This window comes from Aotus nancymaae, unplaced genomic scaffold (genome assembly GCF_030222135.1).
Source record: "Aotus nancymaae isolate 86718 unplaced genomic scaffold, 86718_ANA_hifiasm-v0.15.2.pri h1tg000108l, whole genome shotgun sequence".
In the NCBI taxonomy this organism is placed as follows: Eukaryota; Metazoa; Chordata; class Mammalia; order Primates; family Aotidae; genus Aotus; species Aotus nancymaae.
In genome coordinates this window covers 43303430-43321619 of record NW_026988523.1, presented here as the reverse complement: position 1 = coordinate 43321619, position 18190 = coordinate 43303430, and the positions used below count along the sequence as shown (strand labels likewise).

General features: G+C 43.2%; 1 protein-coding gene across 6 annotated transcripts in view; it reads right to left on the bottom strand.

Moving 5' to 3' along the window:
* The window catches only part of PBX1 (PBX homeobox 1), a 329519-nt gene that overhangs the window by 33725 nt on the left and 277604 nt on the right, over positions 1-18190 (bottom strand). For 3 of the 6 annotated variants that reach the window (XM_021676185.2, XM_012468898.2, XM_064370619.1), the window contains one exon: positions 1300-6239. The exons of 2 other annotated variants lie outside the window; for them this stretch is intronic. In XM_021676185.2, the coding sequence (XP_021531860.1) occupies positions 6147-6239 (93 nt within the window). In that variant the 3' untranslated portion in view covers positions 1300-6146. Of the gene's footprint in view, positions 1-1299; positions 6240-18190 lie in introns of those variants that run through there. One more of the 6 variants, XM_012468896.3, reaches the window with a different exon arrangement.

Below are 18190 nucleotides of genomic sequence, written 5' to 3'. Positions count from 1 at the left end.
CTGGTGGTGCTCACCAACTCAACACTGGCAGACAGCTGTAAACTTCTGAGGCCATCGGGAACTTAGCTTGCTCATTAATCAAAATAAGTTGATTCCCATAGGCTGGGGACGCTTTGATCTAGTTTCTATTCTTTAGAATTGTGATTGGGATAAGTGATTGTTAACTCAGCTTTCAACACATACTCGTCTCACAGAGGATCTGGTCAGAGCCTCACAGGAGAGCTACAACACGAAAATGAGAATGCAATGCATGTGACGGCCCCCGAGTAACATGCCAAAAGCCAGACAAGGAGCTCCATCCCACTCTGTGAATGGAAAGATGGTGTTAAAGGCTGGGGCAGACTTACACGTGGAGGCCTGGTGTTCCAGCTACAACACTCGGGACATCACACTCTGTAACACATGGAAACCTCAAGGCCAGGGGTTCCGTATGAGTGCAGACTATTAAAGAGACGCTTATTTGGGATGGTAGACATAACAGAGGGTAGAGATACACATCTACTGGGAGTACCATCTAGCATACTTCTGAGAGCCTACAACTGGGTATTATTTATAACCTAGATTCCTTCCCCTGAAACATCTTTAGGGAACCACAAATTTTCTTACGATCAGATCACAGCAGACAAAGAGAAGAAAAGGAGAATCACTGGGCAAACAGCCATGACTTAGAATTTATTATGGAAAATACCCCTGGCATTTCTTTGAACTGGTGCTTTGTGGATGGCTGTCAGTTGCAAGCAGACAGGACGGGACGCCCTATCCCTCTGTAATACAGCTGTTGTTTACCCACAAATGACCCTTTCTTCCTTCCTTCGTATTTCCTGAGTGAAGAAGGTGGCCCACGAGGTCTCTGCCCCACTGCCATGGTATGCAGACCTTTCAGTGATTAGGGCAACAGTTTAAACCATAATCTACACTAATGCAGGCCGAGTTTGGGGAAAGAGAAGTTGCCAGCACGTAAGTAAAGAAATGTGCACAAAATACAAATGTTTTTTTTTTTTGCAACAAAAGAAACTATTTATTTGGAATATGCATTACCAGTACAAATTAGGAGACTGTAAAACCTACACCGTGTTAGTATCATTAGAGAACACAAAAGTTCAGTTGGAATCAAAAGGGACAGAAGCCTGTGCTCTCACAGAAGCATAAAAGCTTAAACTTTCAAAACCAAAACAGAGTAGAGCTTTGCAGGTTTATATTCTGAATAAGAAAAGGGGGGAGGTGGGGGAGAATAAAACCAACCACCAAAGGAAAGCATTTCAAAACGAAAATGCTAAAGAAAAGAATAAGAGAGAAAAGGAGAAAAACATTGAATGTTTTATTTATTTTAACAAAAGAAAAAAAAGGTTACAAAAAATAAAAGATTCCAGAAAGCTTTGAGCTAGGGATTGAAACCATAAAGGTGATGTGAAAAGCTCGCCATTATTTCGTTATGACTTCAAGAGCGCAAGTTTCCGGGTAGAGATATTTCCCAAGGTGTTACTCCTCAATTCTGCATTCTTTCTTCCCTTTTCTTGCTTAAGTTCTGACCACTTTCTGAACATAATTTGTTGAATAAGGGATATTTAAAATTAAGCTTTTTCAGATAATATGGCTTTCTTTTTTCCTCTAATGAAAACATTCCAAATCAAGCCGGTTTTGCGATTTGCGTTAAGCAGCTGCCTAAGTCAGAAGTGTACTGTCTGTGAAGTAAACTCAGCCTCTTGGATTAAAATTACAGCATTGAGCCCGGCCCAATATCTCACCAACTCTTTATCCAAAACCAGGACTCCGCTGGCAGACTGGCCCCAAGGACTGCTTCCTGCATCTAGTTTACTTAGCCAATGGTGCCCATCATACCAGCATCTCCTGTGGGACTCTTCTGGAAGAAAAAGCCTCTCCAGTTGGAAGAGGACTCATGGTATGTAGTTATTAATTAGGAGAAAGAAAACAAAGTACTTGGCTGTGACAATCAGAATCAAAAGCGGCCAAGACCTTTCCTGATAGCATAAAACGTTCCCTTGGACTAATTTCTCAAATTTTTAAAGGGCTAAAAGGAGAAGCATGTCCCTGATTTTACTTTTCTCTGGGTCTGCGTGAGTGCCACACTCTGGAAATGCAGGTGAGCAATGAGACATCAACAGGAACTTGATCTTCTCTTTTGGCATTAACTGAATCCTGAAACGAAGTAGAAGAACAAGCCTACTTGTTCCTACTACTATGCTAATGTCTTTTCACATCACCTTGTATACACATCGAAGAAAAACAGCAAGATCATAATCCTGACAATTAAAAAAAGCCCCCCCAATAAACAAACCAAAAAAATAACACAAAACAAAACATTTTTTTTTTGTATTTTTAAGAGCAAGAATAAAGAAAAGAAAAGAATTTATTTCTGGGTCTCGAAGTTAATAAACATAATAATGTGTTAGGTTGTACCTATTACGCTCACTATTCCAACCTTTTTTTTTTAGTTTACAAAATGAATTACTGTCACTTTTAAACATTGTGAAACAAGAAATGAATGTGCACAACTCGACACTTTTCTAGCATTCTTGAACTAATTCACAAATGCAAGAAAATAAAAGAAAAATGAGGGAAATGATGAATGTAGGTAGTTTGGTGTTAAAAACTAATGCAGGAATGATACGCATTGTCACAGAAAGAAGAGGGGGAATTCCCCATCCTGTTTTGCGTGCTATGAGGGTCATTTTTAAAATTTTTATTATAAACACTATTAAATTCAGACCGCTTTTTTGGTTTTTTTTCCTTTATCTGAATATACAAGAACATTCATTATCAAATGTTCATCATCAATACTACAAAGAACGAGACACAAGTCGCAAGAAACAATGGAAAATGTTAATAAAGCTGAAAGAATTGTTGAGTATTTTTTTGTTTTTTTTAAAGTTTTTTTTAAATTTGAGTTTCTGTAGTTTCATCTTTTTTGGTATCGAAGTCAGGTTTTTCTGGGCAGAAAAACAAAAAGCAGAAGGAAAGAGAGAGAGAAAAAGATGTGTGGGAAGAGGCAACCAGCAAATAAAGAACCACCACCACAGCAAAAGGAAACATACATTGAAAGAAGGTGCCACGTGGCAAACGTACTGCACGGGTGTCAATTCCACGCCGGGGGGAGGAGGAGTCAGGGATGAAGAGGAGGAGATGATGAAGAGTTACAAGGTGGGCAAACCCAGGGCCTAGTATCGTTTCTCAGGGGAAGTTTGCTGGGGGGGTCGGGGTGGGGGAATGGAGCACTCCCACTTCCGTTAGAAAATGAAGGAATCCTGGGGCCTCTTGGTATCCGTAGGACTGACCTAATGTGAATTCCCAGGAAGCTGTGTTTGCAGAGGCACGCTTTCTCCAAACCCATCCCGCTGCTCTGTGTTCTCCTACTTCACTTAACGTGGACAGATTCCACGGCTGCCACGTTGGAAGTCAGAAGTGACAGTGGGCTTGCAGGGGGTGCCAGATGGAGGTGCTGAATACAGAGAGGACTAAGTGAAGCGCTGGGTGGGGAAAATGCTGTGAAAGGTGATCAGCAGTGCAAACTACTGCCCGGAGAGAAACTGCCTGTGCCAATGTAGCACTGCTCTGACCTTTTGCATTGACTTAACATGGCAATCATTCAAGCCACATCTGGAGTCACTCTTCTTGTTTCCAAGAGCACACTTTTGTGTCTTTTGTACTTTGCACTAAGTCAAGCAAAGGTGATTCAACCATGTTCTGGTGTGGGCAGTTTCATTATACTCCTGCCACTAAGACGGAGCTCTCCACTGGTTCTAATTACTATGAAGTTGTCACCAAGATGCTCCTTCTAGGCATCTGTTCTGATTAGGGCAGAAGTTAGCAGACACAACCTTTCTAGTGTCTTTTAGTCATCAAGGCATAATCTCATTTTGCTAAGTATTTAGCTTTTGCAATTCCTTCAAATACACGTGCCCTCAGGTTTCTTCGGTGGCGTCCCCTGCTCCTCTGAGCACACAGAGTGTTTTCTACTCATGACTGTAGTGCCATGGAGAATTTCCATGTCCCTGTTAGCTGGACATTCTCACCCCTCAGGGTCTTATACTTCTCCCTGGAAGCCTCCCAAGTACAGTCAATGTGACAGGGACCAAGGATGTACAAGGCAACATATTGGGTTCAAGTGCAAACTAGGAGAACCAGGGCCTATTTTTCTAGTTTGGAAGCTTTTCTTTCTCCCAAGGAATCAGACAGACCAAAACCAAGAAAATCAACAACTCTTCTCTTTGTCATCATGGTGATGACATCAAGATTCTGATATTAACCAGAAGTTAGAACAAGAAAACCATTTACTGCCCCTAGACAGCATGAACCCGTTTATTTCAGGGACACCACTTCCCCTGACTTCACATTTACAGGTTGGGTACGAGTAAAACCAACTTCTTCAGTCTCTCACAAGCCTCTTAGAAGTCAGGCATAACAGTTCCCATCTCACAGATGAAGAAAACGAGGCACCAAAAGATTTGACCACCTCCCACTTAAGCAAGTGCTAGAGCCGCCATCTTTATTGCTGGTAGGGTTGGCTATGAAGATGGTGAGCTCAGGTGACATCTGAGAATAGCTTTCAAGTACAAGCTACTGTCTCATTTTTTTTTCAGTATACACTGTGTTCCCAGGGAATAAACATCACTGTGATGATTTCAATTAAAACATTACACCCCCTTTCCCCATGATTCTCAGGTCCTCAAATGAAGCTAGCAAAAGTTCACATGAGCCACGTTCTGAAACCACTCTTTCCTCCAGAGTAATAGGTCGGGATCAAGAACATGGTGTGGTATAACATTTTGGAAAAGTAATACAGTGTGCCTAATACGAAACAAAAACTGAAACAGAACCAAATCCATGAACGACATTGTAGGTACTGTGCGTGGCTCCCTGAGCGCTCCAGAGGCGGTGGGAACAAGTTAGCTGACGCTGGAAACCTGGCCTTCCTGAAGATCAGGTCCTGTGTATGCCATTCCGGTAAGTGCATGCTAGCGGCCCTGCAGGTCCTGGAAGCCCCAGACATATACTGCTTCTCTGTGTCAGTGAGCTTCACTCAGCGTCACTAATTCCCTCTCTCGGGCTCGTTAAGGTATAGTGCTATGGTTATTAACGCAGGTAACTGTACATGGCATCTTGGGAAAGTGAGGTGTGAGATGGTGCGTGTGCCAACACATACATGTATGTGTGTAAGTATGAAGGCATGGCTGAGGTTGAAGGTTTCATGATAAGAGCTTCCTATTCCTTACTGATGCATTCATCACCATGCCTAACCCAGGCCCAGTTTTGCAATAGGTTCTAAACATTGCTTGCTGAGTTTTGAATGGTCTCCAAAGACTGTGCCTCTGAAACTGAGAGCTGTTGCTCACAGGATAAGAAAGCCTTAGGAATTCTGCGCCTGCTGTTCCCGTGTCCTTCCCTACTGCCTGACTTCCTGCCTGGGAACCAACCTAGTGGAGATGAAGCTGAAAAATGTGGCACCTTTAGAATCCCAGCTATGACAGTCCCCAGTGAATGGCTGGGGCTGGGAAGGAGGAGGAGGAAAGTGTTCTAATCAGTACTGTCCCCAGGGAGGAAGAGCAAGAGGAGGCAGGGAGGCCTGGAAGAAGCAGGGCAATGTGGCATATTCCTGCTAAGAGGTAGTGAGAGTAATAAGAGAAACGGAGGAGGATTGCCTGTTAACAGGGAGTTAGGGATCCGAGTGAGGTAAATTTGGCTCCTCAAACCACCAGCATGAAAACGTACAAACACTTTTATTATTTTTTTGTCATTATTTTCCTCTTTAAATTCCTCTAATTGTTGAAAATATCCTTCCGTGATATGAGAGAGGACAGGGACCCCGGGAGTCTAGGACAGAGGCACAGGGCGGGGAAGATAACGAAAACCAGGCTGAAGCTGGAGGCAGGGAAGGGCGGCTTCTACCCAGAAAAAACAGGGAAGAGAGTATAAAGGAGTGTCCAGATCGGCTGAAATAGCATCCCGAAGAAGAGAGGAGGAGGAGACTCTTATTGTGTCCCAAAGAAGAGAAGAGGAGGAGACTCTTATTGTGTTTGCTGACTGCTTCGACCTCCAGTCTGACCGCTTCAGCGTTGGGAGAGAAACCCTCCCTCCTGCCCCTGCCCCAGCTGGGGCACAGGGTCAGCCGGGATGCGATTGCTGGGAGATCAGTTGGAGGTATCAGAGTGAACACTGCCAGGGCCTTCTGTAGGGGAGGTCACTGATGAAGGGGTAGTAGCATCCTGCCAACCTCCATTAGCCTAGAAGGGAAAAAGGGAGAGAAGTCAGTCCTCTGAGTGGCTGTTTTCAGCAGACAATGACAATGAGGCAGCTTGTGTAAAGGACCTAGCACAGTGCCTGGCACCAGGTGACACTCATCAGCAGGAAACTATTACTGTGGGTGATAATATTCCGCCCACCCTCAAACAAGTTTGGGTCATCTGAGTGAGCCTCTGGATACGATGTTAACACCTCCCACTAATACGATGTGTTTAAACTTCTCAAAGACTCTGTAATTCAGTCCCAGCCAGCAGTGAAATGACAGCTGTCTTGCAGGTCAAGAGACTCAAGGTTTTGGTTCTGACTCTGGCAACAACTAGCTATTGCTATTTGATCTTAGTCTCCCCTTTTGAAAAATAAGAAGGTTGGCTCAAATGCTTTCTAAGGCTCTTTCCGGCTCTGGATGTCCCATATATTTATGGGATTCCAGGTACCTGTTCTATGCAAGGTTCTCTACTAGATGCTCATGGGTATATAATGATGAGTGAGATATAGTTCATGTGCTCAAACAGGGAGATAAGCCCATGAATGAACTATACACCAAGGCAGAACCTAACACATGGTAGAGTCCCTTTGTTAGGAAGTTTCAAATAAAAACAGTACCATGTTTTGTTACAACATCAGGAAACACTTCACAGAGGGAGCGCTCTTTGAGGTGAGTTTTGAGAAGTACAGAGGGTAATTCAGGTGACTACAACAGATACGACAATGGTGCCAAGGCCATAGGACTGGTCTGTGTGAACATACCCAGAGAGGCGGTGAGATGGGAAGGCACAGGCTTGATCTATATTTGGAGATCATTTTATAAGACTCTAGATCCAGGAGCATCCCAACAATAAAACTGTTAAAATCGTTATAAATAAAAACCTGTTGAGTAACCACCCCTTTCAAAAAAAATCCCAGCACTAAAATAGTTGAAGAATGATTTGCTGTAGTGGTTAATTCGTGATGCATAATTCCTGATTGTTTAGATGTTTTAAAGCATTGAAATATGAGTGTGCTAAAATGCCTTTCCCCTCTTCAATTACTGTGTTCCTTTGGAGTTCATGTTGAACAGACCAGGTCTGAGATGTCCCTGGTAAAATATTTTCTATTGTACTCTCCTCTCATTCTCTGAAAAATCTAGGGGAGGCGGGGCAGGTACCACTGTTGCTGTTTGGGAGGGGCCGTCACCAACTCTTGCACAGTCTATGGCACCGGGAGAGTGTCTGGCACTTGACAGGTGCTGGAAATGTCCGTTCACATTTTATTCCTAAGAGAGCAGAGGTGCAAGAGAAAAGCAGGTGTCCTGGTTCGTGACTGAGAACACAGGCTTCGAGACCTTTGAATTAGGCTCCATTTTCTCTGCCCTTTTCATCCACTTGGCTTTCTTATCATTGGCTTATACCAGTGATGCTCCAATTTTCCCAGGAAAGCCAGGCATTTAATTCAAAGCAGTTCCTACCAGTTACTTCAGCATCAGGGTAGGTTCTGTTCACACCTCACTGAAGAGAAGATCTGCATACCAAGAGGGCATCCTGAGCAATGCCAAGAACACCGCTCCCAAATCCTGGGTCAGCAAATAACTGCTCTCAAGTTCCAATCTCCCATCTCCTAACCCAGTCAGGTCGCTCCTCTTCTCCTTTTCTCTGTTGGAGGACATTTCCTCCTGCTGTTTGTGATAAAGAGATTAGACGGAGAATGAAAAGGAGGAGGAGAATGAAAAGGAGGAAGAGGATGCTTTCTGTCATAACGGAAGGCTTTCCCAACTTTTGGGGGCAAACACTGTGTTGTATACTCAGAATCAGGAACAGAATTAATTCAGATTCCTAATGCAGGTCCGCCACCGGGGTGACAATATCGTAGCCGCCCTTCCCAACCAAGAATAGAGATTCTGGTGCCATTTTAGGCTGACAAAGAATGGTGGCTATGTTTATTCTTCCCAAAGAGAATCCTTTAATATCATGTTTTAAAAATAAAAATAAGATACACTTACTCTATAGTATCTGGGAAATAAAAAAGGATAAAAACCAAAACATACAGAACCCATAATCCTGCTACTTGGGGAAAATGAGTCAGCTTTGATTACAGATATAATTACTCTGGTATCTGTTTCTCCTACTCATTTATATATGTGAATGTTTACCAGATAGATATCTAGATAGATAGATATGTGTGTGTTTATGTATGCATGTATATATGCACATATGTATGTAGGTAGATAGACAGACAGACAGACAGACGGGGTGTATCTGTGGGGGTGGGAGGCAGGGGTTGGGTGCTGACTCAGCAGTACAGAAATTTAAGAAAACACGACAGAAGTTTTTAAGTACAATGCCATGAAGTAGAGTAAAATTCTGGTTAAAAAAAAAAAAAAGTCACGTATCTTAGAATCTACTTGGTATAAAATAAGCAGATAAGGAAGCTCTCCGAAAGCAGTGCGCATACACGTCACAGCACATGGAACAAAGGAGTTCTATTATGTTGCTCACAAATCACTTCTCTCCCTATCATTTAGCCATGCCGTCATTCCAGTAAGATAACAACAAGTGGTGGAAAAATGAAGCTAGTAGTAAAGAAAATCAGTTCTGTGGCGTTTCATTAAGAAGGAACTGACGAGGCATTCTATATTGCCCAGAAGGTTCGGGGAGACTTCTTTCTGAGTCATCCCAGACCTGAAATAACTCAAACAGTAAAAATTTGATCTCTTTTCTGTAAAAAGTTCTGTTTTCTCAGACCAGTATATAAGATGGGTACAGAGAACCCACAGAAGGTAGAGACAGGAATTAGTTCAAGCTAATATCAAAACCAGCATTATATTATTCTAGTTGGCCTAGCGAAGAATATATAAAATCTTCTATCTAAAAGAAATACATTAAACAGGGCCAGGCAAGGTGGCTCACGCCTGTAATCCCAGCACTTTGGGAGGCCAAGGCAGGTGGATCACGAGGACAAGAGATCAGGACAATTCTGCCCAACATGGTGAAACCCAGTCTCTACAAAAAATATAAAAATTAGCTTGGTGTGGTGGCAGGCACCTGTAGTCCCAGCTACTGGAGAGGCTGAGACAGGAGAATCGCTTGAACCCGGGAGGCGGAGGTTGAAGTGAGCCAAGATTGCGCCACTGCACTCCAGCCTGGAGACAAAGCGAGACTTCGTCTCAAAAAAAAAAAAAAAAAAAAAAAAGAAATACACTAAACAAAACCCTTTTCACTCCCTTTTTTTCACTCGCTCTCCATCCACAAACATGCACACATACACACACACTCTCTCTCTCTCCCTCCCCCCCCGGCCCCCTCAGATTTGGTGACCATTGATCCGGGTTTGCCCAGGAATGTCCCGTGTTAATACTAAAGTCTCAGATCCCAGTAGACCTCTATGGCCTGGGCAAAATGAGACTGTTGGCCACCCTATTCCAGGATATGCCAGCTATGACCTCCCACTTCTCACCAAATTTAGGACATTGTAGACTAAAGGGTTTAAGTTAGAGAAACACAGATACTTTTTAGATGAAGCATGTCACACTGGGGAGTGTGGAAGAATTCTTTTCTCTAGAGGCGCTTTATAGAACGGTATATTGTTTGCTGCTGTTACTGCTAAAACCGTCATAAGATAGAAACTGCGAGCAAACTCAACTTAGCCGGGTTTCCTGTAAATCACTTCGGCTGCTTCAGGTGTACCGTTCTAGCTTTAATGTAGGACGTTCAGAGGCTGCACCGTCTTGGGAAACAGCTGACCTCGCTTACTGCCACGTTAACCCTGGGGAGCAATTCCTTCCCTCTTCCTCGACTGTGGGTGAATGTTAAGTAGGAAACTCCGCCTTTGTATATTTATTTATCTCTGGGCACGGTGAGAGGAGACGACGCTTTCATTAACAACTGTGCGGGGGCGGGGGGGTGGAAAATAAGACTTTTATTTTTATTTTTCTTCTGTACCTCAGCTTCCCTCTCTACTTTCTGATGCAAACTATCCTTTATAAGGGACACTTTCTTGGAAACGCTAATGTCATAAACCACACTGAGGGGTCACAGGGTAGAAGGTAAAATCTGCGAAACCAAAGGTACCCTTTTAATTGCTAAAAACATTTTAATGGAAGAGTGTTCATATTTGCACTCAGTTTATATAGGGAATTCTGTGGTCTGTGATGCTACACCTGGGAAGTGTGACCCAACGTGACTTTTAATTCTTGCAGACGAAGCTTAAGCCAGCAGAGCAGGCTCAACCTGGAGCTCACGAAGAGAGAAGCTCACGGAATATAAAATTAGGACAAAATGCAGCAGGTTCCTGAGATAAGAAAATCCGGATTTCCAAAACACAAAGGTATTTGGAAATAAAGTGTTTCAGGAATAAAAATGACTATCTACTCCACAGTCTACCCTAAAGAATCTGGCGTATAATTTGATATACACCAAATTTTGCTAGAACTTCATCTAAAAGGTAATGCAAAACATGCCTGCCTGAGAAGGTAGAGGAAGCTGGCTCTTGAGCCACGGCAGATGGGAAACCCACGTGATTTCTCCTGACAGGACACACAGCACAGAACTGCAACCAAGGCCCTGATTTACCACCCTCCCTGAACCAGAATGGGGGCCATAGGCAGTTGCCTCTCCCGCCCTGTTGTGGATCCAGTACTGCTTTTAGCCCAGAGCCGTGGCTGCTGGGCTAAGAACCACCTGCCCCATCTCCTCCTTTCCCCACTCTTCCTGTGTGCTTACCTTAGCAGCACACCATTGATGCCGAGAATTCATCACCTGATGTGACAGCCCAAGCAAGCCTGGCACTGAGAAACTCTCATTTGCAACCCAGAAATACGCTGAGGTGCCACAAACCGGCTGATGTCAGCACAGAGCGGAGCCGGATCTGCATATGGGCCGGATGCCATTACTAGAGATGCTTCAGCGCGGGTGAGGAGCTGTACGTGCTCCAGGCCCTCAATCACCCAGGCACTGTTGGGGTCGGCCAGGAAGGAAAACAAAGGGACACGGATGCATCCTCTTTCCCTCCTATGCAAACACACACAGAGCCACTATATGTCAGGGAGACATCAGCTCACGCAGTAGAGGTCACATCCTAGATTCATCATTCTTCTATCCAGCTAGAAGAAATATGTCTTCCTGATATGCTTAACACTTTCCCAAGATTACACAGACAGCACTCATCAAGCTATGGTCGGGGATGAAAAGATGCTCTTGGAAAGCCCCCTTAGGGACGTCAAAAGATTCAAAATTTCCTGGGGAATTTTACAGTGGAAAACAGATCCAGGCCTGGTCTGGGTACTCCTCCAGTCCTGTCTCTAGCTGCCACCAGAGCGATTTTTCAAAAGTGTCATTCTGTGCTTGTCATCTCCCTGTTGAAGCCTTCAATGGCTTCCCACTGGCCTCAAGATAAGGTTTAATGTCCTCAGCGGGTCTGCAACAGCCTTGATCTTGCTTGCTTCCCGTATCAACACAAGTATTTACGTTCCCATGAATTTCCCATGACAGAGCAGACACTTCATGTCTGTTCCTTCTCCTTGAATGCCACGCCCTCACTCCTCCAATCATATACCACTCACACTTTGGCTGCTGTCTGAGACTGAATTTGAGTATCTTTGCACATCCATCTGTGCCCTGGCCATGTTTGCTTCTTCTTCCTGCAGGCCCCCAGTTCCGTGTGTGTGCCTCTGTCACAGCACATGTGCTGCTGTATCGCGTGTATTCCTTCACACGTCTGTTTCACCTACCTGACCAGAAAAGCAGGGCTGTGGAATTTATCTTTTATTCCCAAGTGCCCACCACAGTGCCTGACACATCACAGATTTTGATAAATGTTTCTTGGAGAGGCATAGGACGAGGTAAATAAACACTTAGTGTCACAGTGACATCCATCCTCAGACATGGGCATGGAGAAACATATGGCCTCAAATCCCTGACCTCCGTAATTCACTCCAACTACACGTAAATAGCTGTGTACACCTAGAAAATATTCAAAAGGCAGAGGAGAAGCACTGCCAAGTTTCTGGGTAACTTTTATCTTCAGGCAGTGAACGATTCTGTTACTAAATTGGCATCAGGGAGATTCGGTACTTCATAGCTTAACTCAAACAAGCCACAAAAACTGTTGCAGTGGCACAGCGCAGCACACCGTCTTGACAAGGAGTGTTCTCCAGAAAGGCACAAGGAGAAGGAGGACATCCCACCCTGCATCTGTATCCAAGTTACCACCGCGAGCACAGTGGGAATTGCAAAAGTACAGAACAGACATAGTCTCCTAACAGCCTGCTGCATCCTTGAGCCCCCATCTTTTCTCTTTCTGGTGTGAGACCCATATACAGATTCAGCTTCCCTCTTAGGATCTAGGAATGATGTTGACAGATAAAATATGGGATGCCCCGTTACACTGTAATTTTATAAGGATATCATATGCAATATTTCCATTTGCTAAATCTGGCAACCCTATCTGGGGATAACATGTGCTCTCAGACAGAAGAAATTTTATTCTGGCCTAGTTTGGTACAATGGGTAACTCAGAATCAATTTTGCCACTTGTCTTACTTGGACATTTGGCATCGGTATCCTCACACAGAAACTTCTTTCTTGTGGTTGAGACCATCTCTACCAAGCTTATGCCTAGCTTGGCTTAATTTCCTGCTATTTGTTACAGTTCCTTAAAGACCGAGATAGTGACTTGCTCTTGCTATTGGAATGCTGCTCTGGAGCCTCAGCTCACCAACTTCTACCTGCCATCGTAATTCCCAGAAGCCAATCCTCTGCTCGTGTTTCCTCAGGCTGCTGGCTCTACGATTCCTGTTTCCATGACCCTTTGACTGCTAGGGCAACCTCTCTAATTGTCACCTACCACTAGGTCAGTCCCTGGTGGCTTCACATCAATGCCACACGACCACACCCGTCTCTAGTCTGGCTCCCATCAAGCCTCTTGAACCCTGAGATCTTGTTTATAGGTCTCTATGTTCAGAAAGATTAGCAGTGCCATCAGCCATTCCTGGTAAAGAACAGAAATCCTTGCTACAAAGACTTTTGTAGTTTATGCTGCTGCAAAGAAGTAATAATTTTTCGTTGTCAAAGTGAGACTCCTTCCTTTCCTGTACAGAGAAGTCAAGTGAGAGGATTTTTCGCCGCTGCCTGTCCATTTCCTCTGGTCTCTAGAAATCCAGGTCACCTCTCAAGACCCAGCTTGAGAGCCATCTCCTTCCTGCAGGTTCCTTCAAGGCACACATCACCCACGTCTCCAGCCTCCAATACCACTGACTTACTGATCCTTCATTTTGACATTTAAAACCACATGCAACTTTTATTTATCATTTAAAATCTCCGTGTGAGTACCGTTTATGTTTTTGGCGGTAATCACTTTGTTTTTAATTCTGTAAATACATATTGAGTGCCTATATGTGCTATATACTGGGCATACAGTGGTTGATAAAATAAGTAAAAAAAATCTTGTTTCTGCTATTACTGTTTTGCAGGAAACAGACATTCTCAATGTCATCAAAATAATGTATATAGATTCTAGATAGCAGTAAGTGCTAGGACACAGTACAAAATAGGGACCTCACTGGGGCTCACGGAAAATCAGTCTGAAGGTGAACAGAAAACAGACAAGCCAAGGGTGGGGCAAGGAGAAGCCTTTCCAGAATTTCCAAGGGACTCAAAGAAGGCAAGAAAGAATGGAACAGAGGAGCACAGTGGTGAGGGAAGCAAGATAGGACCAGAGAGGAGAGGACTTAGTCATGTCCAGACTTGCAGGCTACATAAAAGGCTTTGATATTTATCCTCAGTGAGATGGTAAATCATTCAATAACAAGCCGTTAGAGGACAAAGCTCACGTTTGACATAGTAGGTGCTCAATTAAACACTTGAGTTGAATGGATGGAGAAATGATGACTTTGAAGGCGTCCCTTGGTGTCTCGTCCCTGTGAGTACTGGATAGCCTGGCTGCAGGTGCCCACCAAAACTGCACAGTTACAGGGAATTGTTATAGGCATGCCTCTTGCTCTGGATCACAAACATATAATGGTGCATAAATCTAGTGTGAACTCTTACTCCTACTTCTCAGGAGGTGAAACTGGATCTCAGAACCCATGATTTGCCAGAATTAGTCCCCACTGCCTGCTACTGCTTTCTGGACATTTCAATTTTCAAAAGCTGGGGCTGTGGGACAATGTGTGGGCCCCACAAGCAGAGCACGGCGACTTCAGAAGCTCGGAACTAAAGGCAGGTGACTCGTGGTCTTCAGTTCATCTTTGGGAATCCCTAGGTTGTTTATTAAGATACTAGAGCATATGGACCACAAGACTGGCCTCAGAGAAGTCAGGGGATGCTAATATCTCCTTCTACTGAGCAACAAGCCACCTCACCAAACTTGGTTTTAAACAAGACAAGCTCTGCTCCTCCAGGGCTATGCTTCTGAGGCACTAATGTGGGTGGCGCCATCTTGCCAGTGACTATGGCTTAACTTATACTGGCAATGCAGAGTTCCGGTCTAAGACCTAAGAGTAGTGGTATATCTGATCCATGTTCACATGGTATGAAAACAGACTCTCTTGTGACAAGTTACTACCTTGGATTTTATCTTGCGTGCACCCTAAGTGCTGAGGCGTGCTCAGTCACCATCATAGTGTGCCCTCCTGCCAGCATCCTAATGCCACATTATTAAAGGGCACTTGCATAACAGATCAACTCTGAGGTCAAGATCTACTCTGGCTCCTTCTTAGCTTTGTTCTTTTCTAATGACTCTGTTGTGAAGATCCAGGATTAATGCTTCCATGTAAGGCATCTGAGACACAGGGAGTGGTTTCGGTCGAGCCTCTCCGGAACTCACACGGTGTAGGGACAGCGTGCATTTGCAGGTTTCGGACAGAGTTGCTTTCTCATTTCGGTTACAAGTACAAGTAGCACAGTTACATATAACACGCTCGTGTCTTACAGACTTAGCGGGTCCTTAGGCTAACTGTACCTACAAGAGGCTAAAGCTTGAAGTTTGATTTTATTTAATTTTCCAAAGGCTATCCTGATCTCCTGGCAAAGAAAAGTAAGCTCAGCTTGATTTAGCTAAACAAAGGTGTCTTAGTGCAGAGAACTCTATTTATATCTGAATAAATAACCTCTACCCTCACAACTGCACAAATCAAAACATAAACACACTTCCTCACATCAACAAACAGCATTCGACAACATGCGTAATTTCCACATTTATTATATTCACGTAGAGCTGATACACATTTCGAATGTACTCATAGTACCTAGAGAATATACACAGACACAGAAGCTACTTACACCAGAAAAGAGGAGCAGCATAAGACAAGACAGTTATGCTTCCTCATGAAGCTAAACCCAGACAATTCAGGCAAGGGTATTCTTTTTCTTTTTTAAACTTTCAATATAAATTATCTGATTGGCTGACTCTATACAGCCCTGAATTCTTCATTTCCTTTTTATAACCTTTGACTTTGCTTTGGCTTTGTTGACAAGTATATTATTTACTGAGGGTACACACAGAGAGTGTATACACATCTTAACTGTGAACAGTGGTTACACACGGAACACACACACTCACAGCCGGTATGTGTGAACGCGCCCTCGTAGGGTAAATCCTGAGGCTATTTACCGTTGCACAGGAAGCTAAACCCCTTACACTTTTCTGACCATCCAAGAGACAGCAATTATCCCAGATTATCAGACCAACAGTGACATGCCGTGTAGAGAGAGACGCTGAGCCAACTCCACATCCCAAAGACTGGCATATTCAAGTACACTTAGGACATTAATAGCAATTTACGTGCCATCACTGAGACAAAGCCACAAAGGCTCCGCTGGCAGCCTCTTATTTTGAAGCCTATTATTTGTGGGAGTTACAGGCTATAATCACAACAGAAACTTTCAAAACCCTTATCTTCCGTGACGCACCAAATCTATTTCAGAGCCATAATTGCTATGTCACCAGAGAGTTTGCTGCTTAATGCACTCAAATGCCATTTAGTGTTTGCAGGGTCATTACAGCTAACAGAAGGGCTGGGGGGGTGGTTGGGGGAGATACGGTGGGAAGCAGGCCCGGGCTGGGGGGTGGGGGATGCAGACAGAAAATGTTGACAAGAATGTACTAGAACGGGGTGCTAGCATCCATTGTGCCAGATTTACTGATGGGAGGATACTGTTTTTCAAAATTCTATTTACTGAAGAAATGAAAACAAGAGCTTGAAAATAATCTATGTGCTCAAGAATTTTGAATTCACTTGACACGACCCTAGAAATACTCAGTGGATGCTGGGAGACAGTCACCCTCTTTTATTCTGGAATTCTCACCCAAGTGTAAGGGGGTTTGATTTTTTGAAATTTTAATTTTTTCCTTTTAAAGAGTCCCAGAATCTCTGCAGTATAAATCTTTCAGCTGTACCGTGGGCTCAGGAGTCTGCCTTGGCTTTTCTGTATATGTGCTGCTATGGAATAAGATGCGCAGAGCAGATGATGGTGAGATGTCAAGGTTCAACAACCTAGAAGAATGTGTTATCTTACAGGAGTAAAAGAAACAAGAAGACTGATCAAGCATCCACAATAAAACGTAAGTCACTCAAAATACCATATTCTTGACCTAAGTGCAGCTAAGGTCATAAGAAAGCTTTTTTAATAGATGTAGCTTTGATCTCTTCAACCTGGCTATAAACAAGCCAAGGACTTATTTATTTGGCTTAGGGTAATAGTAGGCCTAGGGCAGATCTCCCTCCAAATATTTCACTAACATATCTCTAGGTTCTTTTAGAAAATTCTTGGGTACTATTTTACAACCTGAGAATTATCATAGATCAGAAAAACAGAAAATGTCAAGCTAATTCAGATTGTAGGGTTAATTACTTTACTTATTTGAGGATCAACACCAGTATCACTTACAAATAGTTTTCCTAGGGTAACCATCCAGCTTTCCCTCTGAAGAATTTTACACAGAAATAGGATGAGATCTGGAGCCTTATTCCACAGGAGTCCTCCCCCACTCAGAAACAGAATTTCCTCTATTTACTAAATGCTGGCTAAGTGCAGAAGAATTAATATCCTTATTGTGCAAGAGTTCTTAGAAATCAATAGGAAAAGAGATGAACATTTCAAGAGTACATACAAAACGCCAATCAACATAAAAAAGTTCAATCACACTAGTAACCCAAGAGATACAAATCGAACTAAAAACGAGACGCCATTTACTGATTTGATAATTGACAAAGGCTGAAAAACAGTTGAGGGTGTGAAGCAATGGAAACTACCAGAAGCTGTTAGTGAGAACCACCAACAGAAGTTCCTAGAAGAAAAGTTGACAATACATCACAAAGAGTGTAAACTTACTCACACCCTTTCAGCTAACAATTCCCTTTTTAGAAATTTACCCAAAGGAAATAACAGAAAATGTACATTAAATTTTCTGTGCTATAAAGCTTACCACCATGTTATTAATAATAGTTTAAAAAAAAAAAACCAAATCCGAACACAGCTTAAATGTTCTACAGTATAAATTGATTAAACATATTGTGGGCTTTCCCTATAACCGTTTCCTGGGCAGTTATTTAAAGTTATGTTTGAGAAGAATGTTTAATGATATGGAAAATACTCATATTTTTAGTAATAGAGGTAGCTAAAATGAAACGTAACCTGCCTACACCCACCCACACACAGACACACACACACACACAAAGACACACACCCACAGACACACACACACCCACAGACACACACACACACACCCACAGACACACACAGACACACACACACAGAGACACACACAGACACACACACAGACACACACACACACACGAAATGCTGGAAGACCATAAGCACAGAGAGTACATTTTCTTCTTTGTGGTTTTCCTGTATTCTCCAAATTTTCTACATTAAATATTGATTTGCAATTAGAAAAAAAAATTTAATTTAAACAAAGTGTCCAAAGAAGAGTCCATATATACCTTATGTCTTTCTTT